The sequence below is a fragment of the Eleginops maclovinus genome, chromosome 7, assembly GCF_036324505.1.
Source record: "Eleginops maclovinus isolate JMC-PN-2008 ecotype Puerto Natales chromosome 7, JC_Emac_rtc_rv5, whole genome shotgun sequence".
Taxonomy (NCBI): Eukaryota; Metazoa; Chordata; class Actinopteri; order Perciformes; family Eleginopidae; genus Eleginops; species Eleginops maclovinus.
This window is the reverse complement of record NC_086355.1, coordinates 22,195,212-22,214,278: the sequence shown is the minus strand read 5'-3', so window position 1 is coordinate 22,214,278 and position 19,067 is coordinate 22,195,212. Positions and strand designations below refer to the sequence as shown.

The 19,067-nt window shown below is 41.0% G+C and overlaps 2 protein-coding genes across 2 annotated transcripts; one reads left to right on the top strand and one right to left on the bottom strand.

Annotated features, from left to right (window-relative positions):
- Positions 1-16: 16 nt before the first annotated feature.
- Positions 17-9,820, bottom strand: znf142 (zinc finger protein 142). Its single transcript, XM_063887591.1, has 8 exons — positions 9,588-9,820; positions 7,695-8,123; positions 7,294-7,521; positions 5,936-6,754; positions 5,635-5,812; positions 2,573-5,441; positions 2,166-2,271; positions 17-1,827 (listed from the first exon to the last, which is right to left on the bottom strand). The coding sequence occupies exons 2-8, from the start codon at positions 8,116-8,118 to the stop codon at positions 1,298-1,300; spliced, it is 5,154 nt and encodes a 1,717-aa protein (XP_063743661.1). The 5' UTR covers positions 8,119-8,123; positions 9,588-9,820; the 3' UTR covers positions 17-1,297.
- A 34-nt stretch (positions 9,821-9,854) lies between these two features.
- On the top strand, positions 9,855-16,262 carry LOC134867201 (mitochondrial chaperone BCS1). The gene is made up of 7 exons (XM_063887596.1): positions 9,855-10,594; positions 11,638-11,777; positions 11,889-12,083; positions 12,880-12,943; positions 13,057-13,229; positions 13,957-14,074; positions 14,892-16,262. Exons 1-7 carry the CDS (start codon positions 10,275-10,277, stop codon positions 15,139-15,141), a joined length of 1,260 nt encoding a protein of 419 aa, XP_063743666.1. The 5' UTR covers positions 9,855-10,274; the 3' UTR covers positions 15,142-16,262.
- Positions 16,263-19,067: the final 2,805 nt, after the last annotated feature.

The following is a 19,067-nucleotide window of genomic DNA, read 5'->3' as shown; positions in this document are numbered from 1 at the left end:
TTATGACACATTCTTTGTTCAAGGTCATTTATTTACAATATCTACAATATTCTTTATTACAAGAAAATATCAAATTACTTCATAAAAAGACGGTTTCTTTTTTCCCACATTACACTTACTTTCAATACACACACTCACTTAAAGGTCCCCTATTATGCTGTATTTGAACAATATATTGTAGGGCCATATCTATACAAAGCTTGTCTTTGAAGTGTTTTGCTCAAAATACCAAACAGATCACCCACTGCAGCATGCCTCATACCCCCCTATTTCAGCCCTGTTACAAAAGTGCTGATTCGGGGTCTGTAGCTTTAAATGGAACTAGGTGCTGCTTGCCACGCCCCTTTGTAGCGTCGCCATGGTAACAGAGAGCTTTGCGAAGAGAGAAGTATCAGAAGGACTAACGGCAGATACTCAGCTAAACGCTACCCTGATTAAACACCATATTATGTTCCAAACCACATCAAGCATTATTTCTCTCGCCGGTTTACCACAAGGACAGTGTTGCCAATTGTCAATGTAAAGCCAGACCACATTTTCCTTATTACGTCATAACGACAGCAAAGCTGGATCAGCTGGGAGCTGAGATGTGTGTAAGGAGGAAAAGAGAGATGGTTGTATTTTTTTCTGACACTTTCTGAGTCTCATTACACACCGGGGACACATATTAATGTATAAAAGACATGAAAAAGTGCATTTTGCATAATAGGTGATATTTGATGTACTTACTGGAGTTAGCCTAGTAAGTAGCCGGAAAATGATTTCTAATGGCTGGCAGCCAGTGACTCAACTGGATCCAAAAAAAGTTTGATTTTATAGAAGTCTATGAGAAAATGACCCCTACTTCCACTTGATTTATTTCCTCCGAAAACATTTTCCTGACAAGTTTATGTTCTCAATCTCTAATTTTAAGTCTTCTTCAGTACACCATGATATGTATGAGGGTCATATTTAGAGTAAAATAAACAACAGGCAGTGAATGTTATAGGGCGGTGCTACCTTGTGATTGACGAGCCACTGCTTGGGAGATGTAACATGCCTCCTCAGCTCCACCCTCTTATTCAAATATGGTCACTCTTGAAAAAACAATTGAGAAAGTCAAAGTTGGGGTTTCAAAACAGTAGTTCAGAAAACAATGGGCGACGTAACGTTGACCATGTCTAATACGTTCCTATATGCGGTCTTTAGTACTGATGTGTTTTATTAGACCTCTACAGTACGACAGTTATGTCTCTGTTCCTTTTGTTGATAGTGATCCACAATCTAACATTACAACTCCATCTTTTGTGCCCTCTCATCAGCTTTTTGTCTCACTGTGTTTCTTCCTCTGCAAAACCTCAACAACTACTTCCTGTTCCCCCTCGGTTGTTCCTTTCTTCTCCACCACTTGTTTTGCTCTCTCATCCAATGTTCCCTTCATGGCCTCCTTAATGGTTAGGCGTACCGCTCCAGAGTCCTTCTCCACCCCCTGCTCCACTGGCATTTCCGGATGGTGCCTCTGCAAATGCTTAACCACCTGGAACTTCTGTTTGGCTCTGTAGGAGCAGTGGCGGCAGCAGAAAGGCTGCTGATTGGTGTGTGAGAGGTAGTGATGTCTGAGACCTGCTGGCCACCGGAAGGCCTTCTGGCACAAGCCGCATGTGTAAGACCGATCGTCACTGTGTTGCCGCTGGTGGGTTTTCAGTATAAAACTAGTCTTGAAAGCTTTGCCACATTTCTCACAGACATAAGGGCGCAGGTCGCAGTGCTGTGTGTCCCGGTGGGCACGGAGAGCATCCGCTCGGTTAGTGCGGTAGTCACACTCATCGCAGGCATATGGCTTGTCCCCTGAAATAGACAAATAAATGTTATTTTCCTCACAGCATTAAATGCTCAAAACCCAATCTGTAATCTACACTTGGAAAATGGATTTCAAAGAATTGATTTAAAGACTTGAAGACATATGTAAAAATCATGCAACCAAAAATTATAGCAAATATATTTTGTGTTAAAAGTCAAGGTTTAAGTTTACTGAACATCAATAAGGATCTCCAGAAATATCCTGCCTCACAATGACAATGTGTTTTTGCATTGATAAAAAAACAGCTGACGGAAAGTTTAAGTAGTTGCATAGTTTTAAAAAGGGATCAAATAATATAACATCAAGCTTTATGTCCTGCTGATACCTGTGTGCTTGGTCATGTGGTACTTCAGCTGAGTCGCCCACTTGCATTTGTAGCCGCACTCTGGACAAAGGTACTTCTTTTCTTCTTGGTGAACCCGCATGTGAAGCTGTGGTAGAAGTAATTATAAAACATGACTGAAAAAAGTATATATAATATTCACTCTGTCAAATTAATATTATAGTATGGTATATTATAGTAAAGTGTAGAAAACTCGATCTTTTTGGTAAGTGTCCTTTGGTTATTCAAGGGACACTTGAATAAAGTATTCTGGCCAAACTTTCTTTGCACCTATTCTCACGTCATCCACTCAGGACAGAAACATATTTTAGACCTCCCTGACATTGCCTTTAGGGGCTTTCTCAAAGAGAACTTTCATCTTATAAATAAATAACATACTATAAACTTACCTTTAACCTAGATGGATCAGCACAGGTATAACTGCACTGCTCACAGCTGTACGGCTTCTCTCCAGTGTGTATGCGAATGTGCCACGTGATCTTCTGCTTGTTCCTTGTTGAATACTCGCAGTCTGTGCATTTGTAAAGGCGCTTGCCTCCATGTGAACGGAGGTGCTGCTCTAACACCAACGGATGCCGACAAGCAAACTGACACGAGCTGCACTTGAGAGGCTTGTACTCCGGAGATCCGTCCTCGTGTTCTTTCAGAAGGTGTTGTGCCAACAGCTGCCTTGTTTTGGAAGCAAAGGGGCACAAATGACACTGATGTGTGAGGTGGCTTCTTTGATGTATCTCAAGGCTCTCCTTTGTTTGAAAAGACTCCTTACAGGTGTTGCACTTCACCTGAGGGTGATTGCTCTCTTGGTGAGTCTTCAATGCGACTTCACTTCCACATGTGTAGTGACACTGCTTACATGCTAAACTAACCTGGAGCTGGTGTGCACGTTTACAGTGGTTTCTTAGTGCAACTTCTGTACTAAACTGAGCATTACAATGAGTGCAAGCGTGGTGAAGCTCCCCCGTGTGGCACCTGAGATTGTGACGCCTTACATCGTCCAGCGTGTAGCCAGTGAAGTCACAGAGTGAGCAGAAGTGTGTCGGTTGTTTATCGTGGATGCGCATCTTGTGCTGGCGCAATTTGGTCACAGCCCCAAAGGTCTTGTCGCATATATTGCAGCTGTGGCGGCCGATTCCTGTATGGAGAGACTCGTGCTCTTCCAAGCGATAACGCCTTGTGGTGCTAAAAGGACAATACCGGCATTGGTGGGGTTGTACGCCTTTGTGTTTGAGCGCAACATGCTGTGTCATGCCTCGGTCTTGTTTACAGGTGAAGGTGCACTGCTCACATTGCAAAAGTTTAGCAACACCACCCTTCTTTTTGTCATGGGCAAACAGGATGTGACGGGTCAAGGACAATTTAGATTTGGCTACAAATGAACACATGGCACATTGGACTTCATGTGGCCTTAGGCAGCCTCTCTTTTCATGACTGTCTAATGCCCTTTTCTGATTGCACTTAAATGGGCAACATGGACAAGAGAAGATTGGACGTTTCTTAGAAACTTTCCCAGTTCTGCCATTGTAGTCTTCCACCGAGTCCTCTTTTCCTTTGACCGAATCGCTAGAACGCTCATCCTCCACTTCTGGAATGATCTCACTCACTCTGTTGCTTAAGATTTTTCTGCAGGTTGAGAGGTGCCGTTTGACTGTTGCAAGCCTGACTGATGAAAAATTGCACAGCTTGCATTCAAATTTCCCATCTTTTTTAGCATAAAGGGACTTTGGCAGTTGGAAATTTCTTTGTTTGTTGATAGAAAACTTGTTTGAAAGTTTAACTTTCAAAAGCGTATTCGTCTGAACTTTGCTTTGCTGCTGCCCTGATTCACTGGATGTAAAATCTTCTTGTTCTTGCAGATCGAATTCCTGATCGTTTGAATCTGAGGAAGTTCTTTTTGGTAAAGATAGAAGCTCTGAATGATTGGAATTTGTCTCCTCATCTGGTTGTTTGGATCCTTCCTGGCCTAAAGTCGAGTTGTGTTCTTCTTTACTTGAATTTCCTACAAATGTCCTTGTTTTTCGTGGAATGGCTGGACATTTCTTTGCAAGGTGGCTTTCAAGGCCTCGCTTCTGTATAAACTGTGCACCACAGGCTTGGCACTTGTGTCCCTTTATCCTACCATTACACAAAGCTTGGCAGTGGTACTTCAAAGCGGTGTCCTTACTGGTTACATAAGAGCATTTGTCGCAACGAAAAACGTCTTCAGTTGGCACAACAAGCATCTGTACCCGTCCCTCAAGAACCATGGCCTCTGCTTGGTCCTTGTCGTGCTTCTTCATAGCTTTGAGACGGATCGCAGACTCGGATGGATAAGTGGAACTCAATGGTCCACCTTCATTCTCCACTTCAGGTGTTTGACACCCCCCTGGTTCTACTGGTTGACTTGTATCATTCTCGTCTAAGTCACTTTGTTCACATTCTGCATCTGCCATAGCTATATTGTCTTCCTCTGAGGAACATGTACATACGCCTGCTTTCTTTTGGGATGTGTCAGAGCCATTGGAGTTTAAATTGGACAAGCTTGGGGTTTTCTTTGCACAACTGTCTTCCTGATTTGGCAAAGAGGGGTTCTGATAGTCAGCCGTTGAGAGTGTTGTTAAAACAAGAGTACAGTATTCTTCGGGATCGTTCCCAGATGGAGGATCATCTGCAATACCTTTATTGACAACATCAAAAACATCCACAGAATCCACAGTTTGTCTACCAACTATGGATTCCTTGCAGGCACTGGGATCTGCCGAATTAGGAAGATCGGATAGTTCTGTTTCAGAAGGTGGATGTCCTTCAGAGGTGGATTGTTCAGACTGCTCATTGGCTGTTGAGGGTTTATTGTAAAAGTCCTGCAAGAACTCGGTAGAATTCCTTTCTTTCTCCTTTGCAGCGTAGTTCTCCAGCCATGCTTTGTCCCCAGGCACGTATCCATGAGCTTTCCTCTTGTGCAGGAAGAGGCTGATGCTACTGAAAGAGGAATAGAAGCAGAGGGCACAGCGGAACTCTTTCAGCTTGGTGTGTTTGCAGTTCTCATGGTTCTGAAGGGCTTGTCTGTAGCAGGTAGTGTATGTGCAGTATTTGCACTTATAGACGGACAGCTGTTTCTCTTCTCCAGAGTGTTTGGCCAACATGTGGTTGCGGAGCTCATATTTGCGCTTGCAGGCGTAAGCACAGATCTCACACATGAGTGATTTGGCCTGATGTCGTAATTTGTGGCTATTGAGCTGGTCCATGCGGTGACAACGGTAGGGGCACTGGTCACACTGATACCTAGAACAGCAGACAGGAAGATTATGGAAAACACAGAAAGCACCTGTGTGGGTGTAGCAAGTATGTATGGGCTTTTATCTACTAAGAAAATAATAAACACATATTTTTTGTTAATTCTGTGTACCCAGCAGTGTATAAATAATACAATGAAAACATAAATTACATTCATAAGAGAAACTACTGAAGTATATACCTGAGGTCTCCAGCGTGTTTCCTCATATGGACATTCAGATAGTGTTTCCATTTAGTGACGTATCCACATTCAGCGCACATAAAGTTCTTGTCTTCTGAGTGAGTGAGCATGTGTTTAGAGAGGTAGGACTCATCTCTGCACCTGAAGTCACACTGGCTACACTTGTGGGGCTTCTCACCTGTAACAAACAAAAAATCTGAATATCGTGCCAAAGGTATGAAAATTAACCAAACAACATAGCTTAAATTGGAAATATTGTAAGGTGAGAATCAGATTACATTCAAATCAATCCCTTTCTTACCACTGTGCATCAGCATGTGTCGCTTCAAGCCCCTTTTGTGCGAGGTCACGTAGCTGCACTGGGAGCAGCAATGGATCTTCTCGTTGGCGTGCAAATGTCCAACATGCTGCTCAAACTCCACGGGGTTGAATGTGACGAAGGAGCAAAAGTCACAGGAAAGCCGGTCGTTTCCTGGGTGACCGTGCCTCTGGTGCTGGAGGAAGACAATCTTATTGGAACAAGAGAAATCACACTGTGAGCAGTGGTAGGCCAGGTGCGTCCGATAATGAGCCTCCATGTCAGGGTCACTTTGAAAGATTGCACCGCAGGCGTGATGACGACACTCTACAACCTTGACTCCGTGCACCTCGGCAGAGTGTTTAAGAAGGTCTTTGTGTGAAGAACTCTTGAAAGAACAACCCTCTTGGAAGCAGGCCCCTGGCTTGCTGTCTGACAGGATGTTGTGTGTCTTCATGTGGGCCTTAAGCACCCTGCTCTGGTGAAAGCTTTGACTACAGGTGGGGCAGGGATAGCTGTGACTCACACCTTCTGCTTTGTCAGCATGCATGCTGGCAAGGTGGCGCCGGATTGCATTCCGCTCCACTGCAGAATATTCACACAAGTGGCAATGGTGAAGCTTTTCACCTGCCTCACGGAGTCGATGTATGCGTAGCTTGCTCTTGCTGGTGAAGTAACGCTTGCAGGTGGGACACTGGAGGCTGGGGTCAGGAAAATGTAAATGCAGGTGCTCCTGCAGGTGGGAGCGCATCTTGAAACAGCGACGACACTTGGGGCAGGTGTTGGTGCGATAGGTGCGCTCTGATCCCTCCGCAAGGTACTCTGAAGGAAAGAGAGGAATGAAATGTATTTGAACATAGTTGCAAAGTTTGTGAGAAAGTATGAACCAAAAATGTAAACGTGAGGGCTAGACACATAAACAGCGAGCTGAAATTGACTAAAAAGCTCTGTAAAGCCCAGGAAAACTACAGAATCAGCTGACAGCTCTCTGTTGGTCCTTTGCACCGATCAATTCCTTCAAATCTGTTTTCACATCACCATTGATACAAGTATTGAAAATAGCTGCTTAATGTAGATACACTATATGGCTATAAGTATATAGACATTTCTTCTGAGCATGGGCTCTAGTGGCCTATACCGAATCCATTATTGAAAGGGGCATTCAATCAAGCATACTGCCATAGAGGTGCCATTGACAACAATTCTAATAGAATGGGTAATGGGGTTCTGCTGAATGTGCCCCTGTAGGCCAACACTGCTATTGGACTTTGTGGTTTGGAGCATTGATCCCGCTTTACTGTATTTAATAACTACAATATCAACTACTCACTATAAAGTATGAAGAAGGTTGGTGTTCATACCTTTGGATGGCGGTGGTGCAGCGTCCTCTGCTGAAGGTTGGACTCTTTCCACTGCTTTTCTCACTCTTTTAATATTTTGCTTTTGCTTCCCAGACTGTTCCTCCTTCCTGTCTTCTGGTATTGATGATTCACAAGCTGGGTCGGATATCAGTTTCCTTTTTGGCCTGCTTGACATTTGAGACTTGTGGCTTTCTTTAGTGCATACAGCAGTGGCTGAAGTATCCTTACCTGTGGACAGATGTGCCAAAATGGTAAATCTTATTCTCAGTGACAGAGCAGTAGAGCTACGGCCCACAAAACCATACATGTGCTCTTTTTGAAAACCAAAGCAAATGTTTAACAGAAAGACAGACAAAATGTTTATTTTTGTAGCAAAACATAAAATACTTTATTGTGTTTACCTTGAGCGTCAGGTGGGAACTGCTCAAAGAGGTGGTCCCTCAGGTCTTTTACATTGAGAGTTACAAACTGACACTGAAAGCAGCCAAAGGGCATGTGGCCCAGCGAGTGTCTCTCCATCTCCTCCTGTGTGAGGAATGAGTATTTGCAAGCCTTGAATATGCATGGAATAAGTGATAGACCATGTGTGGATACCAAGTGGGCTTGATATTCCTGACACTCTGTGCTGCTGAAGTGGCAACCTAGTTCATTGCAGGGGAAGGGGCCTTTAGGGTCATGTTGACCACTGTGGATGCTTTTGAAATGGCGTTTCAAGACAGCTGGCTTGGAAAAGACATCATTGCATTGAGAACACTTGTAGTTTCCCAACTGTTTTTTACTCGATGGAGTATATTTATGAACTGGATGATCTTCCACGGTCGCCATTTTATCTGAAATAAGAACAACATTTAGTTTTGGTACATTTTGGAACAGCAAACAAAAACAAACATTTGTAACAGATCAATCTAAATTCATTATAAGGTGCACACTATAATTCATACAGGTGATAGCTGTTTGTGGGTTGTGATATTTCCAATTTCAGCACTTTTATTCAGTGCCAAAATAAGTAGAAACACATTGGTTCTGTGAGAATGATTCTAAGCACTGAATGTAATATTATACAAAATACTAAAGACTAACACATACTATACAAGCAAAAAATGACATGTTTAAGCCAGGTGTTCAATTGGGATTCATGAGGAATTTCCACAACCACACTTTTGTAAGTTATCACACGACCTATCAGTCCAGTAAAATCTAGTTCCAATAAGAGCTGTAGACAGGTGTAGATGGTCCAGAGGAACAATGGCTCTATTACTGATATATTTTATTTTTAAATGCAACACAACCATTCACCACAGCCTACTCATGCAATAAGAAACATATCTCAGATTTCCTAAATTCTAATAAAAGTGGCAAGAAGTGATGACCTTTTTAATTTTCTCTTAAATATACTTATGTTTGGGTATTTCAACCTTTTCCAGTTATTCCTGTTTGGCGTTTAATTTAGGGTTAGGGTTAGGTTATGGTTAACCAAACAACAACATCTCTTTCCACGTGTTAAACTACACTGTGCAACTTCAGTATCTAAAATGAATTATAAGCATGAGATGAATAATTGTGAGTTTATTAGTAGGCCCGCTACAAATTACTACTGCATGGTAAGTCTGTCTTTTTAAATAGTTGTATTTTACTTGAGTATTTTCATTTAATACTATTTTATAATTCAACTCCACTACTTTTCAGAGACAAATATCGCACTTCCCTTCATTTATGTTAATTCTCGCGGTTACTACTTTCTTTGTACATATAACCCATGATGTGCTGATATGGTATAATGCAGAACTGTACTTCAATGGACAAACCACATTGACAAACTACAACATAAAACAGGATAATAACAATAAGCATAGCATAAGTATACTGTGAAAAGACATATTCTGTATTTAGATAACTTTTACTTTTGATGCTTAGAGTACATTTAGCTGATAATACTTCTCTAGTTCATATTATTCTGAAATGGGCCGATTGAATACTTTTACTTTTGTACTTCAAGTATATTTGAATGCTAATACCTTTGCATTTCTACTTCATTTTGTAATCAGGGCTTTTACTACCATAGTGTTTGTACTTTTACTTAAGTAAAGGATCTGACTTCCACACTGTCTGTTTCATTTGCAGTACAATCTGAATGTGAACCTACTACCTGGGTTTCCGAGGTCCATTCTATCTGACAAACACAACATCAACCTTTACCAGTCAACAGCATCCAGCTCGAGAAACCCATCTTTACTGTGTTAGTAAGGACCGTGTCCTCTTTAATACTGAGAGGTAGTAACCTAAATAGCACTTACTTCTTTATGATGATAGAAAGTGGAAATAATACGGTAATAACATCGCACCTAACGTTAGCTAAGCTATCATTTGTTAGCCTCTTGGTTGCAATCTGCTCATGTCATAGTTCCAACGAGCAACTAATTATGCTGTTAGGGTCGGTAATAGCTACAGAAAAATGCACAAACTATGTTATTAATCGTCATATTTATCTAAGTCACAATAGCTAGTGTGCAACATTATTTTAACACTAACAGGGACACGGAACGAATGTTCGAAGGCAGGCGACAATCGGAAGGATATTTGACGAACACAGGAAGTGTAGTAGAGGTCGCATCCATTCAAGTAGCTACGCATGGGGATTTGAGTCGGCTGTTTACACTTGAAACCATAGCCTATAAACAGCAGTATGCGATGAGGACAAATAAGGCAAGTCAGTAAGATGTTAGCGTTATTATTTATTTATATATGACCGGATGTTGTATTAGAAAATAGCATCAATTGTTATTTATTTTATAATATTCCATTTTTGGCATCAAGTCTTCAGCTACTGACAGATGCCCATCATACTCACAGTGTAGCCTGGACTGTCATCAAATGAGTTTGTTGCACAGATCAAATGAGTTTGCCTGCAGGTTTGTGCTTATAAAAGGTGTTCAAACTACTACAGAGTCTGGTTGCACAGGGGCTGTGCACACATCAGCATCATGCCCCTTTCAGACTTTCTGGATGGCCTGAAGGACAACCCTTACTTTGGGGCTGGGTTCGGACTGGTGGGGATTGGGACAGCTATGGCAGTGGCCAGGAAGAGCGCCCAGGTTGGAATGATCTTCTTCCGAAGGAACTACATGATCACTCTGGAGGTCCCCAGCAGGGATAAGAGCTACCACTGGCTGCTGAGCTGGATCACAAAGCACGCCAGACACACCCAGCACCTGAGCGTCGAGACCTCCTACCTGGCACATGAGAGTGGACGGGTTCACACGCAGTTTGACTTCCACCCGAGCCCTGGAAACCACATCATCTGGTCAGAACACTTCTCTAAATATACCTCTTTAAATCCAATTTATATAGAAGCCCTGAGAGGCAAACGAGCAACACATCTGGTGAGGTATTATTAATTAGTTTCTCTAATTAGTTTTCTTTCTTTTCTTGATATAATGTCTAACAGGCTTTTAAAAAGGGGTTGCAAGATTAATCTTGCTAATATGTATTTTAATAGTTTTGTATTAGCTTTGAAACAGGTGGGGGAGAATTATTTTTACCAAGATTTATTTCTAAATTATATTATTTGTCTTCCTTTAAAAAAAAGAAAAGTGGAATTTGTTAAACAAAAGTAGGGCAAGTGTAAGTTTTGTTGTCAAAATCATTTTTAATCAGTGTGTTGATGTAATACCTAATCAGACCACTATAGGCTGATGTGCACCACTAACCCATGTTTCAAATAAGACTAAAACACAAGATACAAGATACATACAGTTTTTAGCAAGTTTTATAAAATGACTCTATTGTTTACATTTTCACTTTAAATGTTATTCCCTTATGGAAGAATGAAGGCTTTAGTCTTTAAGAAAACAGGGTACATGGTACATTTCAGCCTCTTAAAAAACACTTTGATGTTTACAAAAAAATATTTCCCCTGGCAATTTTTATTCTCAAGTTATTCCAAAGACAATGAAGGAAGTTACAAAAACATTTCCGACACATCTATAAGCGGTTGGCCAATTTCAGCAGAGCCAGCCAGCTTACCAATCACAGCAGACTGGGCTGTGGTTTTAGACAGAGGGTGAAAAGAGGTGCTGCAGCACAGACAGTATGAGAAAAATAAAGAGCTTTTTGAACATTAAAGCATGAATACATGTCCCAGTAGAGGCACACAATGCAAATATGAACCTGGAAATGATATGATATGAAATGTAGAAATAAAATATGTCCTCTTTAAAGCTTCATCATTTTGTATGGCATACTAAATTCTGAGCTAATCCCTACATTTATTAATCTGCTTGACAATTACCTTTCTCTAACATTCAACATTACATCCTCTAACACTGTTGTGTATTGTCTCCGCAGGTACGGCAGGAAGTGGATCAGGGTGGAGAGGACCAGGGAGAAGCAAATGGTGGATCTGCACACCGGCACCCCGTGGGAGTCTGTAACCTTCACTGCTTTAGGCAGGGACAGACAAATCTTCTTTAACATCCTACAAGAAGGTAAAGCTGTATGCAGGTCTGCATATAATAGAGCTGCAGAATACTAGACGTGTGTTGCGTCTCTTTTACATTTCAAGGAGATTCAGTGAAGTTGTCAATCATGTTTTGCAGCAAGGGAATTGGCTCTGAAGCAGGAAGAGGGGCGGACCGTGATGTACACAGCCATGGGCGCCGAGTGGAGGCCATTTGGGTTTCCACGGCGACGCCGACCCCTCAGCTCTGTGGTGCTGGAGGAGGGCGTGGCCGAACGGATCGTAGACGATGTGAAGGAGTTCATCGGAAACCCCAAGTGGTACACAGACAGAGGTAGGGCATTCAAGCAGTGCTTATGGAAGTAGTGTTTGAGTGTTTTATCTTTGTTACCTTGTTATATAATACATGTTTTCATTGCTGAATTGACTGACTTTTACATTAACAACATTTGAGAGTCTTGTTGTGCAAGTTCAGTTTCCTACCTGCACTTGAATGCATCAACTCAGCAGAGATTCCAAAGCAGAGGATCTTCATTAATTACTTTAAGGATTTATATAAAAAGATGATTAAGGGAATTCATTATTTCTGTGGACAATACAGTTTCCGAGTATTTGTTATACTTCTCTTCTATTGCAACCTATATACTTTAGTTTTTTAAAGAAAAAACATTACTCAACAGGAGGAGCATTTTTGTTTTGAGTTTTTCTTTTTTTTGTGTCATTGCATGATTTCTTTAATGCTATGTTGTTGTATATCATAAGAAAGTTATGAATATATTGTTTGACATTTAAAAGGAAATATATCTTATACAGTCCTGGAAAGAACTAAGACACCACTTCAGCATTATCATTTTCTTTTGTGTTATTATTTATAGATATTGCTTTGAGTTAAATTACTTTTTGTTATTGTTGTATTCTATAAACTACTGACAATTTTTCTCTGTGTTGAAATTCAAGAGACACTGGAATGGCTGCCATACATGTAGAGATAAAGATTTAAGAAACTTTGCAGTGGTCTCTTTTTTTCCGGAGCTGTATATATTCTGTGTCATTTTAAATGTTTTTTTTTTTTATTCACCAGATTTCTTTTCTGTATGATCATGCTTCTATAATAAAGGTTCTCTTTGCAGGCATCCCCTACAGAAGAGGATATCTGCTGTATGGCCCCCCAGGCTGTGGAAAGAGCAGCTTTATGTGAGTGTGCTTTGGGTTCCCACCCTTCCCACCTGTTCCTGTCTGTGACCTTTAAAGGCTGTGTTGAGTACTTAAATTCTCCCCTCCATCTTTTTTTGCCCATCTCATGGCAGCACGGCACTGGCTGGAGAGCTGGGCTACAGCATCTGTCTGATGAGCCTGAGTGACCGCAGCCTCTCGGACGACCGTCTGAACCACCTGCTGAGCGTGGCCCCGCAGCAGAGCATCATCCTGCTGGAGGACGTAGACGCAGCCTTCGTCAGCCGAGACCTGCTGCCCACAGAGAGTAAGCAGCATGGGAACCTGGGGTCTGCTTTGTTTGTAGGGGAAAATGAAGTGACTTAGAACAGAGGGAATGTTGTACTTGTCTTAAAACACAATCAGATAATGCTGCTAACAGCAATAAAGTAATGTACTATTTGCTTTGTGTTTAGGAATAAATTGTTATATATATCAGGCTATGAACGAAGCCTTCTGCAGAGAGCTTCAGAGCATAGATAGGAATAAATATAGACCATTTGGTGTTGTATGTTTATTTTTGCATGCTAACGGTTTGCAAAGGCTACAATCAATGCAAAGTGTTCCCCCTGAGGGAGTTTCTCTCCCACCCCCACAGGAAATATCTAAGAGAAATCACAATAAAGCTCCCAAATTCATTATCTACATAAAGACAGTTTTTTGTATTCAAACACTTATAAAATATGTTTAAATGCGTCTTTATCTAATGCTCACTTTTGATGAATTAAGAAGAGTTCTACAGTCTTAAATAGACAAAGTTGGAAAATAAACTCTTCTTAATAGGGATTTTGGATGTTTTCTTCCACTAGCATAAAAGTAGAAATGTTTTAGAGGTAACAGCCCAAACTCTCAAAATCTTAATTCTTCAGATTTGAGTTTCCATTCATGTATCATCTGGGAGTAGAAGAGGTAAGGCTGTGGCAGACAGACTCAGTCGTTGTGTTTCATTCTCTTCTGAAGAGTTATTTTTTAATCCATTTGATCCTCTCCTGCAGACCCTTCGGCCTACCAGGGGATGGGCCGACTGACCTTCAGCGGCCTGCTCAACTCTCTGGACGGAGTGGCTTCCTCTGAGGCCAGAATCGTTTTCATGACCACCAATTTCATTGACAGGTACTGTTGGGGTAACATTGGTCCCCACATTACTTAGGAAACAGGGCTCAGTGTTCAAGATATCAAAACAACATCTAGGGATATATCTGTATCGCTTGAATAAAAGTTAGTGCTGTCAAACACAGTTGCGTTTATCACAATATTTGATTAATGATAATTCAAGTTTAAAGTACTAGTAATTACATGTATTTTGGTTGGAGATAAAACGAGTACATGTGTTGTAATAAAGAAATGCCTGAAAAACTGGTGAAAGAAATCAGATGCAGTTCATGGTAAACATCTACGCAATCAAACTTTGTAAAACGTGTGATGGTTTCCAAATTACTACGTTACAGTTGACTGCTCTAATAAAAATACAGGGAGGGCAAAATGAAATAGCTCAGCACTTAGTTGGTCATAAACCTTTAAAAAGCTGCTCCTAGGTCAGAGCTACCAATTGTATAAAACATTGTAAATACTATACAAATCTGAAACAAAAAAGAACATACTACCGACACTATGATTGTAGCTACCTCAAACTACAATGGAGGTCAAATTAAATAAATAAAATAAAAAAACTTAAAGCTGCATTACTAACTATTGGTATATTAAAATGCATTTTATTTTTATGTGAAAGATGTAACTTCTCTGTGAATGCTAAAGCCGCTCTGTGTCTACAGGATGTATGGCAATTTGGGTTTTCAGGCTCTGCGAATATAAACCCTCTGTTATTCTCTTTATTAAGATCTTTTAAAAATACGTTTTTTACATCCCTGGTGAGTTTTACCCACATTTAAGAGTATTTTCGGTGACATTCTCTTCCAATCTCTGTATACAGGTTAGACCCGGCGCTGATTCGGCCCGGCCGTGTGGATCTGAAGCAGTACATCGGCAACTGCACGCACCGGCAGCTCACACAGATGTTCTGGAGGTTCTACCCGGGCCAGCCTGCCTCTGAAGCGGACCGCTTCGCAGAGCAAGCGCTGGCAGTCCACTCTGAGATCAGCGCCGCTCAGGTGCAGGGACACTTTTTGCTGCACAAAATGGACCCCGCAGGATCTATAGACAATGTTGCCCAGATGAAATAATGACAGCGGCCCGGAAGGTGTTTGGAGAGTGATTACTGAATAAAGAGAAATGTGAGAAACACTGTTTTTACATTTTTAGTTTATGGAATTTAAAGAAAGTGTCTGTGATTTATACCAAATATATTAGTTTTCAGTGCATTCCATCATATGAAAGGCACAGACCTTCCCTACAGCTCAACAGGAAGTAAAGTTTTAAGAACTTTCTTCATCTGAAAAAATGCAAGAGCAGTTAATCTCTCCTCATCTTGCAACCAGCAGACCATGACTCAGCATGTTGGCACGCGTGGTTTAAAGGCACAGTACGTAATCCACAGCACTCAACACGTGTCCCATTCATTACCAGGCGTTTATCACACAGGCCAACGTGTGATGGCAACTAACTCTAAACCCGTCCACACGATTCCGTTGCGTTGACGCTTGACGCACCTTTCCATTCACTTTGAATGGGGTGACGTCAAGCGTTGCCAAACTGCATTGTGGTTCCGTTGCTTCGCTTTGGCTGCGTTGCTCGCTGTGAAAGTTGAGAAAAGTTCAACTTTTCAAGCGTTGACGGAAGCGCCAGCCAATCAAACTGCGCTTATGTGTGTCCGGGGCGGGGGATTAATGTGATTGGTTGTTGGTCGCGTTAACCCCAAACGCCAGACACGCCCACCAGCAAGCGTCAACGCAGTGGAACCGTGTGATCGCTGCGTTAGCTGTTCTTCTCTGACGCTATTCATGGTTTGTGTGATCAGTGAACATAATTAAGTGCTTATGCAAGGGTGTCCAAACTAAGGCCCGGGGGCCAAATGCGGTACGCAGACCATTTTGAATCGGCCCTCTGCAAATTCTAAAAGTATAATGCAATATGGCCCATACATAAACTGTTGCTTGTCTTATATTGTACTTCTCAACTATATATGTTAAAATATATTAATGAGCCCAATTTCAAATAAATTTAGTCATTTAGAATTTAAAACATTTTCTAACAAATCTAGTTGATAATAAAAAAAAGCCCCAAAAATGTATTTCCATAACAAGCTTGAAATGTAACCTTCATATTTACTCTTATTATCAGCAATCTGAGGCTTCTGTTTTAAGGAATAAGCTGCCAACAAAATAAATGAAACCCTCAAGAGTGACGGGATGTAGGCTGTTCTTTTCTGAAAGCGTTTTCAAGTATTGTGCATTATTCACCTACATTTGGTTTGTTTTGCTAACTTATAACTTAACTTATGAGGCAATATTCACCTCTATGTGGCCCAGCTCTTCGTATATTTTTTCTGTATGTGGCCCTCGGTGTAAAAAGTTTGGACACCCCTGGCTTATAGTCTCTGTTACTTAAATGATATACAACTGCAACAAACTGTTGACAGTCATAATGTCGTTTTTTATTTAATGGGCTGAAGCTAACATTTTCAATATGGATTAATCTTCTGATTATTTTCCAGATTCAATTAATAAATATTTAATCTATAACATATGAACAAGATGATTGTTTTGTCAATCCATAATCCAGACATATGTACTTTAATATGATACAAACAGCAGTGGCGGCCCGTCCATTTAAGCAGATGAAGCGATGCTTAATAAAAAAAATTCACAAAAGCAAAAACCGTCACGTGGACGTGTTTCTGTTATATTTATCGATTCATTACTTGCTTGTGCTGCTGTGCATTGCATAGACAAACTGACAAAGTAAACTGTAAAACAGTGGCTCTCACAGGCCAAACTTGGCATTACATAATTAAGCGCTGCTTCAAGATGTTAAGCGTTTGGCTGGCGGTCAATGGGACGATATCTAATTTTTTTATTCGTCAATTCACCTTTTGAATCAATTGTGCGCGTCCTTGCGCGTTCATGTAAAGAGGATTGACAGTAGGTCTGACAAATAACAATATTCATCACCACCAACTCTCTGCCACAATATGCTGTGTGTCCGTGTTAGTGCTTTGCTGTGCTAACGTTTAAGAGAGTACAACATAAACGTCAGATTTCGGAAAAGGCCTTGCTTTCAGCAAACTTCAACGACGTGGTCGACAGGATTAACAGGATTGGCCTAATGAGTTAGACTGAAATTAATACGGCGAAAGTTGGAGGGAGTTGACAGACAAAACAGGGAGAGTTTCATTGTAAGGTAGGCTAAGTTCCATTCTTTTAACGAGACATTGTAAGGGTAACGTTACTGTTAGAGGGGTTAGGGTATTTCTTTCAAAATGCTTTAAAATCCATGGATGCTAGACAGTGCCGCTGCTAGCCATTTTGGTGCCCTAAGCATAATTCCTTCATGATGCCCTCCCCCCCCCCCCAATAAAAAAACATTATGAGTTGTGATGAGTGAGTGGGGAGGGGAGGGGAGAGGGGGGCACCATCGGTACCTTTGAGTAGTATGCCTAAAAAGTGCCTCATATTTCTATAGTCTACTGAAATAATTTCGGCCTTATAATTATTATGACGATTTTTCATTAGGCTATTTTTGGTGGTGCCCCCTCGACACTTGGTGCCCTACGCACAGCGCGTAATGCGCGTTATGGGAGCGGCGGCACTGATGCTAGACATCCGTCATTGGGTTCAGTAGTGAAGTATATCTTGTAGCGATGTTTGTGAAGATGATGAAGAAGTCTCCGGAGACACCAGCTTGTATATAATAAGGTTTATTACAACAGCATAGTATCAGACACCAACACGGGCGATGCGGGGTTCCCAGAGCCAATTGTGGAAGTCCCCCCGAAATCTCTTTGTGCATGCAATTTATAGGAGAAATGTGGGTGTGTGACCAAATGCGATGTTCTATAAGAATGTGTACCCAAATAAGGTGAGCTATACGTTGGTCTTTTTCTTACTCATCCCTGGAGGCCTTCTGACATATTCCAGAGGTTTGTTCTACAACCTCCTGTTGTACCACATCACTCTCTGCACTCTCTATGACCTCAGAGAGTAACTAACTGTATATGAACAGATTTAATACACCTGTGGTGTATTGCTGGCATCAATCTAAAACAGAAAGAAAACGTGTTTATAGAAAATATGCGACTGAGGTTATTAAGTTAAAACTACGGCAACATGAGAGCCAAATCGTGTTTTTTGGCTGGAGCAGCTCTTTAAACTACCATAACTAGGCTAAGTTATAAGATAATGTTCCAAACAACAGATTTCTTTTAAAACGTGACTTGCTTATTTGGGTTTTGTTTAGTAGAGGCAACGGTTGCTAAGGAAAGAAAAGTCATTCAGGCAGTCTAAGTGTTTCTGCACTTTGAAACGGTTGGGTGTTTGCAGCTAAAAGTGTTAGGATGTTTCACCTTACAGCAATAATATACCTAAATATTACTTGTTTAATTGTAAATAGTTTGTAAATATCTGAAGTGAAGGGGGACATTTCTTCTATGTTTGAGTATGAGATTTATTTCTGGTGTTTGACTTTTGCTTTGTGGTAGGTCACGTTTATTCTACTCAAAATAGGTATTCTCCTGTTGTTACTTATTGTTACTTTGGCCTCTCCTGGTCCTTTAGTTTTTTTTTATTGAATAACCCCAGTTGGCAATACATTTAATTAAATATATTAAAGCTTTAGTTTTTTTGGGTACTGCTGAGTCAGGAGAATGTAGTAGGCTACTGTTTATGTCCCCCAAACCCCAGACAAGGACATAGCCTAAGTGAAAATTCCAGTATTTTCCACAGCCATTTGATAATTATCAGTAGGAGCATGGTCATGTAATGCTTGAATGCAGTAATATGTGCTACCTTCAATCTGTTGAAAGTTAATTTCATAATTTTTAAGTCTCAATTTGTTTCTCCAAAATTCACCAGAAGTCACCATTTAAGGGTTTAATTTTCAAAAATGTCCTGCGGTGGGGCATGTCCCCTGTCCGCAACTTTGTGCTTCATACTTTATTTTAACACCAGCCGCCACTGATACAGAGATATTTCCATATTTGAGACGCTGGAAA